The sequence below is a fragment of the Ictidomys tridecemlineatus genome, chromosome 12 (genome assembly GCF_052094955.1).
Source record: "Ictidomys tridecemlineatus isolate mIctTri1 chromosome 12, mIctTri1.hap1, whole genome shotgun sequence".
In the NCBI taxonomy this organism is placed as follows: Eukaryota; Metazoa; Chordata; class Mammalia; order Rodentia; family Sciuridae; genus Ictidomys; species Ictidomys tridecemlineatus.
In genome coordinates this window covers 99,236,459-99,255,524 of record NC_135488.1, presented here as the reverse complement: position 1 = coordinate 99,255,524, position 19,066 = coordinate 99,236,459, and the positions used below count along the sequence as shown (strand labels likewise).

At 34.9% G+C, this 19,066-nt stretch overlaps 1 protein-coding gene and 1 non-coding gene across 3 annotated transcripts in view; both read left to right on the top strand.

The window, feature by feature from the left end:
* Positions 1-19,066, top strand: part of Spdya (speedy/RINGO cell cycle regulator family member A) — a 51,771-nt gene that overhangs the window by 15,434 nt on the left and 17,271 nt on the right. For both annotated transcript variants that reach the window (XM_078029464.1, XM_078029463.1), the window contains 2 exons: positions 1,364-1,535; positions 13,987-14,284. In XM_078029464.1, the coding sequence (XP_077885590.1) occupies positions 1,364-1,535; positions 13,987-14,284 (470 nt within the window). The remainder of the gene's footprint in view (positions 1-1,363; positions 1,536-13,986; positions 14,285-19,066) is intronic.
* On the top strand, positions 11,066-11,137 carry Trnae-uuc (transfer RNA glutamic acid (anticodon UUC)). The gene has a single exon. It is a non-coding gene; the product is annotated as a tRNA-Glu (tRNA).

Below are 19,066 nucleotides of genomic sequence, written 5' to 3'. Positions count from 1 at the left end.
ATATTTTTCTGCATACCCACTGACTTAAGAGACTCTAATTTCACCTTTATTAGACTTTTGGGGGTTATCCCACATCTAAATGATGCCCTGTTCATGATTTTTGTTCCTTTTTTTCCTCTGTGTATGTCATTTCAAATAGTTTCTGTGCCTTCAATTCACAAATCTTTTATAGTATTTAATCTGCCATTAATTCCAGTATAATTTTCTTCTTCTTTCCTCTTCTTTCTCTTCTGCTCCTTTTTTCCTTCTCCTTCCTCCTCCTCCTCTTTTGCTTCCTTTGTCTCCTCCTTCCTCCTCCTCCTTCTTCTTATTCCTCCTCCTCTTTCCTCTTCTTTCCCCTCCCTCCCTCCCTCCCTCCCTCCCTCCCTCCCTCCCTCCCTCCCTCCCTCCCTTCCTTCCTTCCTTCCTTCCTTCCTTCCTTCCTTCCTTCCTTCCTTCCTTCCTTCCTATTCTGGCTTCAAACTCGAAATCTTCCTACCTCAGCCTCCCTAATAGCTGGGATTACAGGCTTCATTTAGTGTAGTTTCATCGTATTTTCATGTCTAGATGCACATTTTCAATGTCTATTTTTTGAGCATATGGATTAATTTTAACTTTAAAAATATTTTTCAGTAGATGGACATAATACCTTTATTTTATTTATTTTTATATGGTGCTGAGGATTGAACCCAGTGCCTCACACATGCCAGGCAAGTCTTCTACAACTGAGCCACAACTCAGCCATAATTTTAACTTTTAATGTCCTTGTCTAGTTTTGGACTGGGTTTGATTGATTGGTTATTCTTATTATGGATTGTTTTCTTTCTTCTGTGCATGCCTGGTCCCTCTCAAATATTTGACAGAATTCTGATCTCCATTCATGTATACAGAAACTACCTGAGTCTAGGGAAAGATTATTTTTAAAAATATTAGGGAACAGTGTTTAACATTCATTCACATAGAGCTGGGAACAATGTCTGTTTCTACCAACCAGACTGAAAATTCATAATTTATGAAGTTTTAAGATCTCAAGAACTCAGGAAGTTCTTGCCTCAGGTAGTTATCAGTAATTAGCCTCAGACTCAACATTGCTCCAGATACATATAAGAAATAATAAAATCAGGACATGGAAGGATCCAGTTGTTTCCAAGTAACTTAACTGCATCCCAGTATGAAACTTAAGATTTATAGGAGTACAAAAATACCCAGAACCCAACAAGGTAAAATTCCCTGTATCTCTATTTTTGGTATGCCTTTCTTTAAATTATGAGTAAAGTTGAACATCTTATATGTGTTTAAAAGCCATTTGTATTTCTTTTTTTGTTGTTGTTAACTATTCTTCCTGTCCTTGCCCATTTCTTTTTTGGGTTATTGGTTTTATTAGGTATCTGGCTAATACAGTTGAAGAAGATGAGGAAGAATCCAAGTATGAAATTTTTCCGTGGGCTCTAGGGAAAAACTGGAGAAAACTGTTCCCTAATTTCTTAAAGTTAAGGGACCAACTCTGGGATAGAATTGATTATAGGGCTATTGTAAGCAGACGATGCTGTGAGGAGGTAAGGACTTTAAAATGCTTACATATGTAACATTTGTCTTCTGTTTATTTAATTTTCCTTTTTAATATGGTTTTAATGTTTCTTTTTTGTTTTGTATATGTAAGCATATATAATAAACCTGGCCATTACTATGTCTACCATTTCTGAATTATCTTATTGGTATTTGAATTTGTGTCATAATAATTAAAAATTGTCATTTCTGTTTTTCAGAGCAGGCTACTCCTATAGTACTTTTATTTTAATGTGCTTCTTGTTCCTAGAAGATCACCAATATATTAGGAAAGAGTGGTGTGAGCCTACCAAAATAAATGCTTATTAAGGATTGTAATAACTCTGGAATAGAATCAACAATTTATGCTAAATATGTGATATTTCAAGTTCCCAAGATTGAAGTATATAATTTAAATATTTTTTAAACCCATCTCTCTATTCACATAGAATACGTTGTTTCCTTGATGTTAGATTTCAAGGTGAACAAAAAGGACACTAAAAATTTTAAAGTCAATTATTTGATCAAATGTTTTGGTTTTTAATAAAGAAAGCTAATGTTTCAAGCTAAAGGAAAATTTGAGAGAAAACTAAATGGAGAACAGTGATCACTGTAAGCTCTTGTACTAGTTTAGAAATTTTGATAAATGTAAGGTAGATTAATTTATCACTAAGTTAATCCTACACAGTTAAATGATTATGGGCCAAAAGGAACCAATTAAAGGACTAGTAGCAAACCTAAGTGAAGACTTCAGTGGTATATCACAGAATTCTGCCTAGAACCAATCTTTTAATTATATTTATTAATGAATGAAGATAAAACAGACATGCATATTTATAGGATAAATTAAGAGGATTGTTGACTCTTGGGAAAAGATTCAGAAATAACTTAAAAGAATACACAGTAAGTCAAGCTTTTACAAGATTAAATTCAGTAGATGAAAAGTTGGATGTATGAGGTCCCTTCAAATTAATGGATCCTCATTAAGGAATTTAAATTGGACTCATTCCAATTACAGAGCATTGGAAGAGTCCTGTATTTTCACTTTGTCATTCCCTCCCCAATTTAAGAGTGGATAATTTGCATATCTGTTGACATCCTTATGGACTGTATTTGAACACACTAATTTTTTCAAAGTAAATGCTTCAGAACCTGTGAGACACCCAGCTAAAAGAATAGAAGGGGGCTAGCTCAGTTGGTAGAGTGCTTGCCTCAAATGCCCAAGGCCATGGGTTCAATCCCCAGCAACACCAAAAGAGAGAGAGAGAGAGAGAGAGAGAGAGAGAGAGAGAGAGAGAGAGAGAGAGAGAGAGAGAGAGCGAGCGCATGCGCTCTTGTTAGTAGTAACAAGACTCCAGGAGGACTGGCAATACTTTATCTGATGACTGGCCACCCTCTACTTTCTAGACATTTTCACACCAGCAGGGTTAATATACTCTATTAGAACTGGAAACATCTTATCTGCTGTACCAGACTGTAAAAGAGCCAAAGAGAATGCTGTGGCTTAATGGTATGGACTTTATAATGAAGCTCTGAAAATTACCCATGAGTTTCCTCAGTTTTTTCCTTTAGGGGTTGCACAATATGATTGATCTTAATGAATTTTCTTGTGATTGCAAGTGGCTATGGTAAAGACTATTAAAGGAGGCCTCACTTGTTTGATGGAGAGGCTCATATGATTTCTAATATTTAATTTGCTCCATTTAAATTTTCATTTACTCAACTTTAGACATTCTAATCTGCATTTTTGTTGGAACTGCTATATTGACTGTTCTCACCCAAGTCCTTTTATAAACTATTGCCACTCCAGTATATGGTCAGATAAGATCAGAGTCAGAGCAGTTTACACAACTGCTATTTTACTAATTAAAATTTTTAAATAAAAAATAATGTGAATATAAAAGATTAAAATATTGTAGACAGCTGAAAATTTAGTTTTGGAATGGGACTTCCAGGAAGTTTAGACTTAAGCTGCAGAAAAGAGGTAATCATCAGATTATAGCTAAAGTATTGCATTTGGTTCTGCATACCACACTTGAAGAATATTGAAGAACAAATATATATAGAGAGGAGAGCAACTAGAATAGAGCAGGGTGCTGGGGATGTGGCTCAGCCGGTAGTGCGCTCGCCTGGCATGAGTGCGGCCCGGGTTCGATCCTCAGCACCACATACAGACAAAGATGTTGTGTCTGCCAAATACTAAAAAATAAATATTAAAATTCTCTCTCTCTCTCCCTCTCTCTCACTCTTTAAAAAAAATAGAATAGAGCAGGGTCTTAAAAGAAAAATGTCAGGTAGAATAACAAAAAGTAGAGATTTTTAGTATGAAGAAGAGAAGATTTCAAAAGCTTACTAGCTGCTTTCAGATATTTAAAGTACCATAGCAGGACAGAAAATATATGTGAATTTTCTTTTTGGAATGTAAGCAGAGGATTAAGATCTGTAGATGGAAAACTAAAATTCAATAATAATCATTCAGTTGTTCTAACAGTTATGTGAAAATGAGATAGACTGTTCGAGAGGCAGTGATTTCTGTCACTGATGACTTTTTAAAAACAAGCAGTTGATTGTTATAGAGAAGATTCATCCTTTAGGTAAGCAATTAAACTAAAGTTTTTCCTAACTTTAAATTTTGAGAGTTTAAAGGTATATAAATTTTTATTGCTTGAGCTTTTCCTGGGCAAGCTAGCTTGTTCCTTAATGTTTGATAGAACTCATTCATTCATTAAGTACATACTGATTTATTGATTATGTAGTAAGTCTACCAGATCCTTTGTATTACTTTTAACTTAAAAATGCTTAAAGCAAAAATAGCAATAACATCCATTCATTCTAGGTCGTAGAAATATGGATGTATAATTGTTATTGTATCCCTTATGCTTTTTTCATATGTCAACACTTAAAACTGTTTTTAAACTGATAAAGAAAAACACAAAAATTGTACATATTAATGGGATACCATGTGATGTTTCATTACATGATTTCATTGTATAATCAGGTTAGACATATCTATCTCTTCACAAACATTTATCACTTTTAAAAAATATTTATTTTTTAGTTGTAGTTGGATGCAATACATTTTATTTATTTATTTATATGTGGTGCTGAGGATAGAACCCAGGGCCTCACACATGCTAGGCAAGTACTTTACCGCTGAGCCACAGCCCAAGCCCCCGCGTTTATCACTTTTTTGGGGCAAAAACATTTCAAAATCCTTTTTTATAAACAACAAAAAAAATCCTTTCTTCTAGCTTTTTGATCAAAAAGTTCACCTTATTTAAATCTGCTTAATCCCTTTATCCTCTATCACAATATCTTATTTGTTTCTATAGCACTGAACAAATTTTGTACTTATTTACTTGCCTATTGTTTAAACTATAAACTGAATATTTTATGAAGTCAAACATGTTACACTTCTAATATCTCCCATTTCTGTTCTCACACTCAATTGGTAACAATAATGCATTCTCTTTAACTGAGAAAATAAAGCAATCAGAAAAGAATGTCAACATACAGCAAATCTGTCATTCTAACTGTATGTTTACCTATATATTCTGCCTCCCTTCAATATTGTGGAAGAATCATCTTTGCTCCTATCCAAGTTCATGCCCTCTATTTGTGCACTAGATCTCATTTTTTCTTGCTTTTTTCATAACATCACTCCAGTAATCGTCTCCTTTTCCAGCATTTCATATTTTGTTTTACTAGACCACTGCCATCAGAATACAGAATTGCTCTAAGATTGTCACCAACTTAAACAAATTAAAAAGTTTCATCCCCCAGCTACATTTCTGTGCCCTACCTCTTTTAATTAAACCCCGTAAAGAGTTTGTACTCTGTCTCTACTTCCTTCCTTTTCATTCTCCTTGAAACTATGTAAAGTCTTCCCCATCATTACACAAAAACTTTTCAAGTTATCAAATAGTTCTGAATTGCCAAATCTGAAGTTCTTAGCCCTCAACTTAGCAGCAGCTAAGATGTCATTTATCCAGATATTCTCTTCATTTGGTTTCAAGGATATCAGGTTTTTCTTTTTCAGGCCTATTTGTCAGTTCCTTTCCACCTCACTAATCTCATTAGAATGCCCCAGGGCTCAGGGTCCTAGGAGACGACTTCTCTCTTCTACTGATAGTACTAATATCATTCATTCCCAAAGCTTTAATGAGGATAGCTAACATCTCTTCCACATCCTGGTCTGCATATCAAATTGCTTGTCATATTTTATTGCCTAATAATAACCCAGACTTAAACATGTTTAATACTGAACTCCATATTTCTCTACACAGACCTCTAAACCTTCTATTCCTACTGTCATCCATATGTTAGTAAAAAGCAACTAAAACTTTTAGTTGTTCAGGCCAAAAAATTGTTACTGTTCACTCTTTTTTCCTTTTTCTCACATCTATACTTGAAAAAATATCATTTCTTATAAACCCCACCACTAATATCCTACTGTCATCTTTTGCCTTGATTTTTTCCATAACCTTCCCAATGGTCTCTCCTATAACCTTTCTTCCCTGTACTTTAAGAGGTTCATACAGCAACTGAAGTAAATCTTCTAAAAAATAAGTGAATCATGACTCTTTTCATCAAAAGCCCCCAGTGGCTTCTCATCTCATATAGGGTAAAAGGCAAAGTCCTTATGGTTATACCAGCTCTCCTTTCTTATCACTTTGACCTATCCTTGCCCACTCTACTCCAGCTACACTGGCCTCCTTGCCATACTCTTCATATACACCAGGCTCATTCCTACCTTAGATTCTCTGCACTTGCTGTTCTCATTACTTAGAATGCTCTTTCCCTATAATTGAATATACTTCACTACATCCAGGATTATGCTTAAATGTTACCTTAAAGAGATCTTTCCTTATGCTACATAAGGTAATATCTCCCTCAAAGTAGTATTGAAGTGTCTAGAAAGCAACTATCACTATTTTGTTCAGTTGAATTTTGACAAGGTTGCCAAGAGAATTCAATGGAGGACAAATAGTATTTTTTTTTTCAACAAATGGTGCTGGACAACTGACATGCAAAAGAATGAAGTTGAGTTACCTCCCTTATACTATATATAAAATTTAACTCAAAATGAATCAAAGTCCAAATTAAAACTATAAAACTCTTAAAAGAAAATGTAGTGGTAAATCTTAGTGACCTTGAATTAGGTTTCTTAGATATGAGACCAAAAATACAAGCAACAAAAGAAAATATGGATAAAGTAGATGTCATCAAAATTAAAAACTTTCAGCCAGGCACAGTTGCATACGCCTGTAATCCCAGCAGCTCAGGAGGCTGAGACAGGAGGATTGCAAGTTCAAAGCCAACTTCAGCAACAGTGAGGTGCTAATCAACTCAGTGAAACCCTGTCTTTAAATCAAATACAAAACATGACTGGGATTGTGACTCAGTAGTTGAGTGCCCCTGAGTTCAATCCTCAGACCTCCCTCAAAAAAAAAGTTACAATTTTTGTCCTTTTTTTTTTTTTTTTTTTTTTTTTTTTTTTTTTTTTTTTTTTTTTTTAAAGAGAGAGTGAGAGACAGAGGGGGACAGAGAGAGAGAGAGAGAATTTTAACATTTATTTATTTTTTCTTAGTTCTTGGCGGACACAACATCTTTGTTGGTATGTGGTGCTGCTGAGGATCGAACTCAGGCCGCACGCATGCTAGGCAAGCGTGCTACTGCTTGAGCCACATCCCCAGCCCCAATTTTTGTCCTTTAAAAGATATCAAGTGACTAAGTTAAGGAAATTATATTCCATACTTTAATGGCTATGTCAAAATGAATCCTAATATTATGTATAACTAAAAAGAACCAATAAAAAGGGAAAAAAATAATATAAAGATACCAAGTGAAGAGACAATCCACAAATTGGGAATGGGAGAAATTTTTCTTGCAAATCATTTATTTGATAAGGGAATTGTATCTAGAATATATAAAGATCTCTTGGAACGCAATAATAAAAGAGAACCCAGTTAAAAAACAAAGGAGGGGCTGGGGTTGTGGCTCAGAGTGTGAAGACAAGGGTTTGATCCTCAGCACCATATATAAATAAATAAAATAAAAATATTGTGTTCAACTACTTCTAAAACATAAATATTTTTAAAAAATAGACAAAGGAGCTGAATAGACACTTTTCCAAATAAGATATACAGATGGCAAAAAAAACACATGGAAAGGTGCTCAAAGTCATTAACTATCAGGGAATCAAAACCACAATGTATAATTATCAATTCACATTCACTAAGGTAGAAACAAAAAGATAAACACACACACCCACATATACAAATAGATAGTAAATATTTGCTGGTAAAATGCATGGAATTTAAGGCTTCCAATCCTTTTTTGCACCTTTTTATTCATGAAGTAGAAAAGCATTTTAAAAACCCAATAAATTATAATTTTTCACTGAGCTCACTTTGCATGCCCCTTACTCCAGGGAAGTTAAATAACCTATTTTTGGCTGTTTCAAACAGGTACATTTGAGTCATTGGGGTATAGAGAAGTCAACTACCAGCCAAGCATGGTGGCATGTGCTTGCAGTTCCAGTTACTGGGGAGGCTGAGGCAGGAGGATCACAAGTTTGAAGTCAGCCTGGGCAACTCAGTGAGACCCTATCTGAAAATTAAATTTAAGAAAAAAGAAAAGGCAACTATCTAGTAAACTTTATCCTGTTCTCTTTTTAAGTATTCATTCAACAGTTAGTTTATGAGTAACACATGAAGTTTATTGTTGTGGAGAGTGTTGTTATAAACAATTACATCATTAACATTCTATGCATTTGGATCTAGCATATTGCTTATCAAAATATTTCTTTAGTCCTATATCCTAAAATGAACTCAAATTGAGATGGCTACAAACTGACTTAAAATAATAATACTTTAAGAAGGGTCCGGTGGTACATACCTGTAATCTCAGTGGCTCTGGTGGCTGAGGCAGGAGGATCACAAGTTCAAAGCTAGTTTCAGCAACTCTGAGGTGCTAAGCAACTCAGTGAGACCCTGTCTCTAAATAAAATACAAAATAGGCCTAGGGGAGGTGGCTCAGTGGTTAAGTACCCATGAATTCAATCCCTGATACCAAAAAAAAAAAAAAAGATAATAATACTTTACAGTTGCCTAGTGCAACTGTAAAGTTATAAATATTTTCATATAAATTATTTTCTTATTCTCACAAAAATTCCTGTGAGGGTGGTGACACTCTAATTTTATAGCTAATGAAACTGAATACCAAGGAGGTTGGGATTTAAATCACTCAAGATCATACAAATAAGTAGCAGAGCCAGAACTTGACTTCATGTTTAATGATTGTCCAGTGTTCTGTTTGCTCTAAGACATCTAGCTTATGTATAAACCTTTCATATTAGTTAGTTTAGAAAAATGCATTTATATTTTATTTTGGGGATTAAGTAGTAGTCTTTTCATTTCAGAGATGAAAACAACTTGTTTATGTTGTGACTTGTCCATAGCCCTAAAGTTACTGACAGAGATAACTATACTTACATTCAGCACTTTCCATTATATACCACTGTCAAAAGATAATGACTTTTATAATTTGTCTCTCTCTCCCTCTCTCCCCCCAACTGTGCTATATTTTATTACTGGTATGCCTGCTTTCCCCTTTTAGCCCCATTTTCCTTTTTGAGTCCCAGTTTAATGAGTTGGGTTTTTTTTCTTCTCTTTTTGTCAGCTACCACAAATCTGAAAAATATATGTAGATCTTCTCCAGAACAATAAGACTATTTCCCTATTTACTCTGAACTTATTTTCTTACGAAAAATAAGAATATCATATTCTTTGAGGTGGAATTTGTTTACCTTGGTGATGTGTTAATTTCTAGACTGATTTACAGATTAGGGAGGATGCCTATACAATGAGAGAGGAATATTCTAATTCCAACCTCTTTCATGCATCATGGAAGACAGCAAATTGAGAGGAAGTTTTCCTGGATTCCACTTATGTTCCATAATCTGGATGCCACAATATCATTATAGCCAAGTTCTGTTAGTGTCTACTTGACTCCAGATTAAGAATTCAGAAAGCAGTGAAGTAAACAGTGTTTCATTTTATTTTTATTTTTTTATTTTTTTAATATTTTTTAGGTGTAGATGGACACAACACAATGCCTTTATTTTTATGTGGTGTTGAGGACTGAACCGAGTCCCACCCATACTAGGCGAGCACTCTACCACTGAGCCACAATCCCAGCCCTAAAAGCTTTTTTTGTGTGTGTGGTGCTGGGGATTGAACCCAGGGTCTTATGCATGCGAGGCAAGCACTCTACCAACTGAGCTATATCCCCAGCCCTGAAAACATTGTTTTTAGACAGAACAGAATAGTGTAGTAGATAGCATGAAGCAAGGATGTGAACTAGATAGCAGTACTTAAGAAAATGAAATCAATGTTAGAAATGTTACAGAATTATAATTGTCATTACTTGGTGACTAGTTGAATATAGGGCACGTGAGAGAAGGAGCTGTTAGTTTCACATCTTTATAGGAGGAGTGAATCTATGCAGGAAGAGTGATGCATTCCATGAGGGAAATAGTGAAGTGAACTGAAGCAATCGGGAAGATAAGGAATCTGCTATTTAGACATTTTAAGGTGATAACTGGACAATTAGATGGTCAATGGTATGGTAAGATAAGTCATTACATGTAAGTGTTGTTTAAAGTAGTAAGCCGGATACAGTGTCACACCTGTAATCCCAATGGCTTGGCAGGAGGATTGCAAGTTCAAAGCCAGCCTCAGCAAAAGTGAGGCGCTAAGCAACTCGGTGAGACCCTGTCTCTGAATAAAATACAAAGTAGAGCTGGGGATGTGGCTCAGTTGAAAACTTCCCTCTGAGTTCAATCCCTAGTACCTAAAACAAAAATAAAAATAAATAAATCATAATAGCTAATTTAACACTTTGAGGATCTGCCATGTGCTGCCATATGTACTGCATATGTATTATTTCCCACAGCCATTCTTAGAGCTAACTAGGTAATTCCAGATAAGAAAGCTAAGGCCGGGACTGGGGTTGTGGCTCAGTGGTAGATTTGAGGCCCTGGGTTTGATCCTCAGCACCAAATAAAGATAAATAAATAAATGTATTTTGTCCATTTACATCTAAAAAATATTTAAAAAGAAGAAAAAAAAAAGCTAAGGCAGAGTGAATTCTCCAAGGGCACATAATTAGTAAAGAAGCACACCAGTATTCAAATTAAACAGTCTTAACTCCAGAGTCAGTACTTTTAATACTTATACTACCTCTTGAGACCACAGAGAAGTAAAAAGGGAAAAACAGAGAGCCTGTAAAAACAGTATTAAATTTTAGAAACACCAGCAAAAGACGCAACAACAAGAAAAAAACCCAAATCACTAAAAATGACAGAAGTGTAAGTTAAATGAAAAAAGGAGAAAAATGTTTCTTAAAGTCAACTGCTACCAATGCCTTAGAGAAGTCATTTTCTTAGCATTTGAAAACTGCACATCTTCAAAAGATAACCCTGTAACCCAGAAAGTTATGTGATTTTTTCCAAAGTTAAGAATTATGTTTTGGGGGCTGGGTTGTGGCTCAGTGGTAGAGCACTCGCCTTTCACGTGCGAGACCCTGAGTTCGATCCTCAGCATCACATAAAAATAAATAAGTGATATAAAAGTATTGTGTTCAACTAAAACTAACAAATATTTAAAAAAAGAATTATGTTTTGTTTTGGGCTAACTCTATTATCTTGACCCTAGTAATTTTATTTTTAATTCACTGTTGTTATTCAAGTAAGTATATGTGTGTAAATATAAATATGTAGACATGTTAGAAAGTAAGTGTGGCTATGTATTTTTTAACTTGAGTTGGCATGGAAAGATACTATGATATGTCATTTATTGCAAAAATAAGTTTACCAAACTTTCCATTTAGTAATGGAAATTGCTATCAGTTTTCCCTTCACCCTTCTCACCAAGCTTTGTTGTAGGACTACTACAAAACTCAACGTTGTTTAAGGTGTGTAATGTCAGTGAGCTCTTATTTTTCTCTATCATTTGAGAACTAGATACTTACATGCTAAAATCCCTAAAGTAGCATTAATATTATGACAAGAAAACTTGAAAGCTGAAGTTTATTTATTTATTTATTTTTAATATTTTTTAGTTGCTGATAGATCTTTATTTTTTTGGTACTAAGAATCTAACCCAGTGCCTCACACATACCAGGCACGTGCGCTACCACTGAGCCTCAGCCCCAGCCCAGAAGTTACATATACACATTATGTTTTATGGTAGTCTACATATCTAAAAGGATTTTTAATCCTTTTAGATATGTAGACCTTGTTATGTATTCCTTTTAGTTATGTAGACCTTGTACTGGGTCTTCAGGGAGAAGTAACTAAGACTAAGGGAAAGGACAGTCCAGATGTGGGAAATAGAGATACAGAAGTATTGAGGGAAAAGTAATTAAAATGCAAAAAATAAGAAATTCTAATATTCTTACTTCCTCACTTTAGATTTAAACCTAGTTTTTACATTATTACAGAAATGTTTTATATAAAATATCTTCATTTGCTTCTACTTTTTAAAATAATATAAATTTTTACATGTTGAAAACTTTTTTTGAAGGATTTAAGAAGTGAGTTATAAAGTAAATTCAATTCTAAAATATATTTTAAAAATAACAGGAAACTAGGGGCTGGAGCTGTAGCTCAGTGGTGAAGCGCTTGCCTAGCACATTTGAGGCACTGGGTTCGGATCCTTAGTACCACATAAAAATAAAGAAATAAAACAAAGGTATGCTGTCCATCTATAACTATAAAAATAAAAGAAATTTAAAAAAATAATAGAAGGCTGGAATGGTAGCTCAGTGATAGAGTAGTTGCCTTGCATGTACATTCTTTTTTTATATTTATTTTTCAGTTGGTTCCCCAGCACTAAAAAAGCATACTATTAGCACAGTATTCTTTATGTCATTATCTTGGGGAGTTATAGTAACGCAATTTTTTGAAGAAACTATTCTAAATTTGTTTTTTCTTAAAGGTTTTTACTTTTAACAGCAAAACTCTTTCTTTCCAAACAAAAATTATACACACAATCCTCAAAATTGAGTTGATTTGCCTGTTGTCTTCCCTTGTCCCTCCTGGTATCCCTAAAATACCTCTGAAACCTTAGGGCTCTCCAAACAATTTGATAATCACTGGTCAAAACATTGGTTATTGATATGTTGTAGATTTCATGAGGTTCCCTGGTTGACTTTTTAAATGGCTATCATCTGCCAGTAAATGGCTATCATTTGCCAGATGTCCTATGTGGTAAGGAGTTTACACACCTATCTCATCCAGTCTCAGAACAACCCATGGGATAGATACCATCCTCATTTTAGAGAAGAAATTGGGGCTCATAAAGGTTAAATAACTTGCTCAGTATCACACAGCTAGAAGTGGCAGAGCCAGGATAAGAAACTTAAAATCTACCCTGACTGTAAAGTCCATGTTTTGTTTAATAAGCCTTATAGAACAAGGTTTGATAGTGAAGGACTCTTAAATACTTTATAGGTAATCTCATCTATTGCTCATAATGGCCCTCTTATTCTCATATTACAGATAAGAAACTGTGGAACAAAGAGCTAAATTACTTTTGTTGTTATTCACCATATCCTTTCCTAATGACAAATTTTAGACTAGTCTAACATATACACATTTGAGAACCTTAATTTTTTTTTAACCCAGCACATTCCAAAGTTAAGAATCATGTTTTGTTTTGGGCTAACTATATTATCTTTCCTAAACTTAAAATATTCAAATTTTTGAAAACAAACACCCTAACAACCTGGAAGTTTGTTTCAATTCTGTTTCTTGTTTGACATTATTTAAATACTATGTCAATATCTGAAGATGTTTTGTTGCCGTTTTAAAATTGGTAACTTAGATTTTAGATTTTTTTTTTTTTTTTTTTTTTTTGGTACCAGGGAGTGAACTCAAGGGTACCTGCACACTGAGCCATATCCCCAGCCCTAATTTTTTGTTTTATTTAGAGACAGGGTCTCACTAAGTTGCTTAATGCCTCACTTTTTGCTGAGGCTGGCTTTAAACTCTTGATTCTTCAGTCTCAGCTTCCCGAACTGCTGGGATTACAGGTGTGCACCCAGCACCTGGCTGGTAACTTAGATTTTTATCTCAGAAATGGCTGAGGTTCTTTTTTTTTTTTTTTTGGTTTTGTTTTAGATACTGGGGATTGTACTCAGAGGTGCTTTTAACACTGCGATACATTGCAAGCCTTAATTTTTATTTTTTCAATTTTGAGACAGGGTCTTACCAAGTTACTGAGGCTGGCCATGAATTTGTGGTCCCTCCTGCCTCAGGCTCTCAAGTTGGTGGAATTATAGGCATGTGCCAACACACCTGGCAGAAGTGGCTGTTCTTCAGTTAAATTTTTGTATACTTTATTTTAATAAATTTAAAAATCTTATTAAATTCTAAAAGTAAGCTTTCCATTACAGGTTATGGCCATTGCACCAACTCATTATATCTGGCAACGAGAACGCTCTGTGCACCACAGTGGAGCTGTAAGAAACTACGACAGAGATGAAGTTCAACTGCCCCGGGGACCTAGTGCCACACCAGTAGATTGTTCACTCTGTGGTAAAAAAGGAAGATATGTTAGACTGGGATTGTCTTCATCATCATCTTCATCCAGTGACACAGGAGAGCTAATGGAAAAACACTCTCGGGAATCACACAACTCATTATCAAAGGACATAATAGGTGCTCCTTCTCATGCTTATAGCTATTCTCAAGGTATGATTTAGTGATAAGACAGAATTAGATTTATGCATGTTATTTATTGAGTTCTAGTCAGTCCTTATAGGTAGGGATATATGATTATTTATATATTACAAATAATTAAATTAGTTTGAAAGTTTTCCCCTTTTTAGTTACTACTTTTGTCTTGTGTCCTTATGTTTTATGGTAGTCTACATAACTAAAAGGATTTTTAATGATATATGTTAAATTGAGAACTAATGCACTATAAGCATTAAGTATTACAACCTGAACCATTTCTTTGAAATGTTTATTCAAAAAGGATTTCAAGATAAAAATAAATTTACTTTTAATATTACCATCTAACTATTGGCTTCCTTCTATATACTTTTTCATTTCTAACAAAATTAGAAGTATACCATATCTAAGCCAACTTTTTTTTCATTTATCATAAAGCATCTTCCTATGTCATCATGTAGTCTTTGAAAGCCTTATTTTTAATCCTGACATGGAACAAGTGCCATAATTTATGTGCATATTTCATTTTTGTTGAGATTTAAGTGCTTTGAACAATAGTATCTTATATTAATTAGAAAGTAATTATATTAACTGGGAATATAACCACACTATATTTTTCAAGTTATTTTTATACATATAGTATTTCTCTGGCATTTCTAATTGGAAATAGTACTAGAAAAAAATATTCTAAAATATGAATCTTCATTACTTATAAAGGCTTTCCTCCAGATTTTTTCTTCTTTTTTTTTTATGTGTGTGTGTGCGCGCGTGTGCAGGGTACTGGTGATTGAACCAAAGGCCCTCTACCACTGAGCACACCCCCAGCCCTTTTTATTTTATTGAGACAGTACTGACAAGTCGCTGAAGCGGGCTTTCAACTTGTAATCCTCCTGATTGAGTCCCCTGAGTTGCTGGGATTACAAGTGTGTATCTGGCTGTTTCTTCCAGATTTTCACCCATCTGAAGATAGGATTGACAGGTTTCTTATAATTCTGTTTAACTCTATCATAAGAAATTAACTGACCTGGATTACTTCAGAATTTTACCTATTTTTATCCCAGCTTTACTAAAGGAGAAACTAGACTCTAGACACTAGAAAGTAGAGGTTGTGTCCCAGAGTTCCCTGGCCATAGTAATCATTCAACAAACTTGACTGACAGTATAACACCTCATGCATAATTTTTGTTGTTTTACTCATATTTGAAAGTAAATAGGGTCTACCATGGTCTTTCTTTGGTATTCATAATAGGTAAGACGAACTGAATTTTTAAAATGTCCCAGGTACCGAGAATAATCATTTTATATTCATAATATCATTTAATATTCACAGACAACCATATGGTAAATACTGTTCTCTCCACTTGGCAGATAAGGAAATTGAAGCTTAGAGAAGATAAATAATTTGCCCAAGTTAGTGAACTCCAGTTTCTGGCTCTAGACTAGAGCCAGAATTCCTAACTATTATGCTGTGCTGCCCCTTTAATAAAATTCTGCCTTCAGCATAAAAATAAACTGTAAATAAGCCTTTAGCAGACTGCTAAGGAAGTGGAGAAAGCATTGAGAATTGAGTCCTTCATGAATGATTGAATGGAATGACTTCACTCAACAATTTTGAACAGGTTTTACAGAAAGAGGAACAGAAACAGTATATTTTATTCAGACTAGTCCCTGTAGACATCAACAGTAATATATACTACATTCTAGAACTTGTCATCTCAACAGGAAATTGGAGTGCACACAGGGAGTTAAGGGGCTCTGCCAGTCAGTATGCTTTGATAAAAACAGGTGTTTGAGGGGCTGTGGACAAAAGAGGGGTATTAGGGAAGTTGTAGAAGGAAATGTGTTTTCATCTTGTTCTACCACTGGTTTATTCTGAGTGTTTATTCAAGGTTAATTGGAACCTTGACAAAGAAAAATTATTGATCTCACATACATTTGACCAGTCAAAATCTACATTTTCCTCCAATAACTTAACAAGAGTGAGCTAACTGGGGAGAAACTTAAGAGTTTAGGGAGAGGAAACACATGCCTAAGCAGATGCTGATTTCCAACAGTGTAAAAATTTTTTCCTACAGTCTATATAATGTTGGAATCAATCATGTTGGTTATAGTTGCAGAAAACTCAATCCAGCCATTCACCCAGAGGGATACAAAGAGCTGATGCTCTGTTCCAGGTTTGTATGCTAAACCTTAGCATAGGTAGTTATCAATGCTTCTGAGTTTCCTTCAAACAAAAGAAAACAACGCCTCAATTTTCGGGTGAAAACATGTTTTTCTATCTTTAATTTTTTTTCCTTAAAAATGTTCCAAAAGAGCCAGGCATGGTGGCTCATGCTCTTAATCTCAGTGACTCAGGAGGCTGAGGCAAGAAGATCACATCTGAAACCATCTCAGAAACTAAATAGGACTGGGGATATAGCCCAGAGGTAAAGCATTCCTAGGTTCAATGTCCAGAATCCCACTCCCCCAGAAAAATTCAAAAAAACAAATCTGAATTGCCTGTGATACTTAGAAATGTTTTTCAACTTGAAAGGTAAAATGAAACTGTCAAAACATTTCACTTTTGGGAAGGAAGATAGATGAGATCTTCTTTATGATTTACATACAACACAATCACCAATCTCATTTAAAACCAATCCCCCAAGAAATCCTGAAGTGGTATTATATTATTCTTTTTACTGATGAAAAAATAAGCACCAAAAAAGTCACACCATTACCAGGTAAAACAATACCAACAGAAACCAAGATTAGAACCCAGTTGTATCTAAATACACACATTTTTTTTGTTGTTGTTATGGGAGATTGAACCCAGAGCCTTACACAGGCTAATGCTCTACCATGGAGCTACATCCTCAGTCCCCACAGCACTTTTTTATACTAACCAAACTATTATTGTTTCTCTTTATGCTATGGTAAGCTACATGACACCTAAGCTGGTCCAAGTGAAACATGGGATGCATTATTATGTATTATCTGAGGACCCCTCAGATTTTTGAATGAAGCCCAGGGATAAAATTATACCAAGCCTTAGTACTGGTGCAGGGCAGGCAGAGAACAGTCCAACTGATAATTATACTCAAATAATTTTTCTCAAAAATACATACTATTTTGTGCTTTCCTATTTATTTTGTCATTACCCTTGTTATAGTCATACAGGTTGAAAATCCTTACACTTAATGAAGACATAATCAGCGTATATAAATTAATGATGTAGCTGGACATGGTGGTACACACCTCTAAATCCCAGCTATTTAGGAGGCAGAGGCAGAAGATTACAAGTTGTGAGGCCAGCTTGGGCAACTTAGTGAGACCGTATCTCAAACTAAAAAAATAAAGGGGCTGGGGACATAGCTCACAGGCAGAATGTTTCTGGGCTTAATTCCTAGTATCACTAAAAATAAAACAAAACTTTATGTATTACTATGAAATCATTGACTTAACCGGTTTTTTTCTCCCTTTAAATACTCAGACACCAAAGACAGTTTAACATTGTGTGTGTGTGTCTTGCCCTGGGGACCAAACCTAAGGCCTTGAGCATGGTAGTCAAGCACTCTACCAATGGAGCTACATCCCTATCTCTTTTGAGCCAGGCACAGCAGTGCACACCTGTAATCCCAGCTACTCTCAAGGTTGAGGCAGAAGGATCACAAATTCAAAGCCAGCACCAGCCACTTGTAGAAACCCCAAAAAATAAAAAATAAAAAAAAGGTAGGGCTGGGGTTGTAGCTCAGTGGTAGAGCATTTGCCTAGCACACGAGACACTGGGTTTGATCCTCAGCACCACATAAAAATAAATACAGCTTAAAAAAAGGACTAATTAAGAAACTTAGTGGTAAAGTGCCTCCTGGTTTAAATCCCTAGTACAATATATATATATATATATATATATATGTACTTTTGAGAGTGTCTTACTAAATTGTGTGCAGGCTGGTCCCAAACTTTCTACACCCGCCTCCCGCACCCAGTAGCTGAGATTACTGGTGCAGGACACTGACCTGACTTAACTTTCTTCTAGTATCTCCTTTTATATAACCATGAAACATTCAGAAATTCCTGCTATCTCTGAAATATAAGGTTCAAAATCAAAGCCTTCTACAATTCAAGAATTATATACCTAAATCTTCCCCTTAGAATAACCAAGACAACAGATGAAACTACATGATCCAGTGCAGGCTTAAAGCCATCAAACTTATTTACCAACTTCTGTCTGGGAAAGGTGGAGCAAGACCTGAAAAGCAATGGGAGGACAGTTTTAAGTCATCCCAGATTTCTAAGAGTTTACAGTATGATATCTGAGAGTCAGGCTTGGACATAGAAAATTAACATTACAAAACATCTGTATTATAAACCAGTTTGTCAGTATTCTCAGTGGACTGAAGAAAAGGCTTAAAATGGGACTTGATTAATTTTATACATGAATTCTTACTTGCTTGGTCTTCGACTCATATTTAGAATGGAAACCACATAAGAGAGGTCTTGTTCAATTCCATATCTACTGAACACATTGTACTGAAGAGAAGTTCAGTGTCCTACATAAAACAGAATTAAAGGACAGCACATTCTTTTGCTCTTAATCCTGCCCCTCTACAAGTAGACAATTAGAACCTGACACATAATGGGCATTTGAAACTATAGTTATGCAGAAATATAACATCAAAAGAATACTCTCCTCTAGGTGTAATCAGTTCTCTGATGTAACCAGAGTGATTTTTTTTCCAAAACACAACTCTAAGCCTATTATACTTTACTTAATTCAATCTTTCAATGGTACTCCATTTTTTCTTAGGGTAGATAAATTCC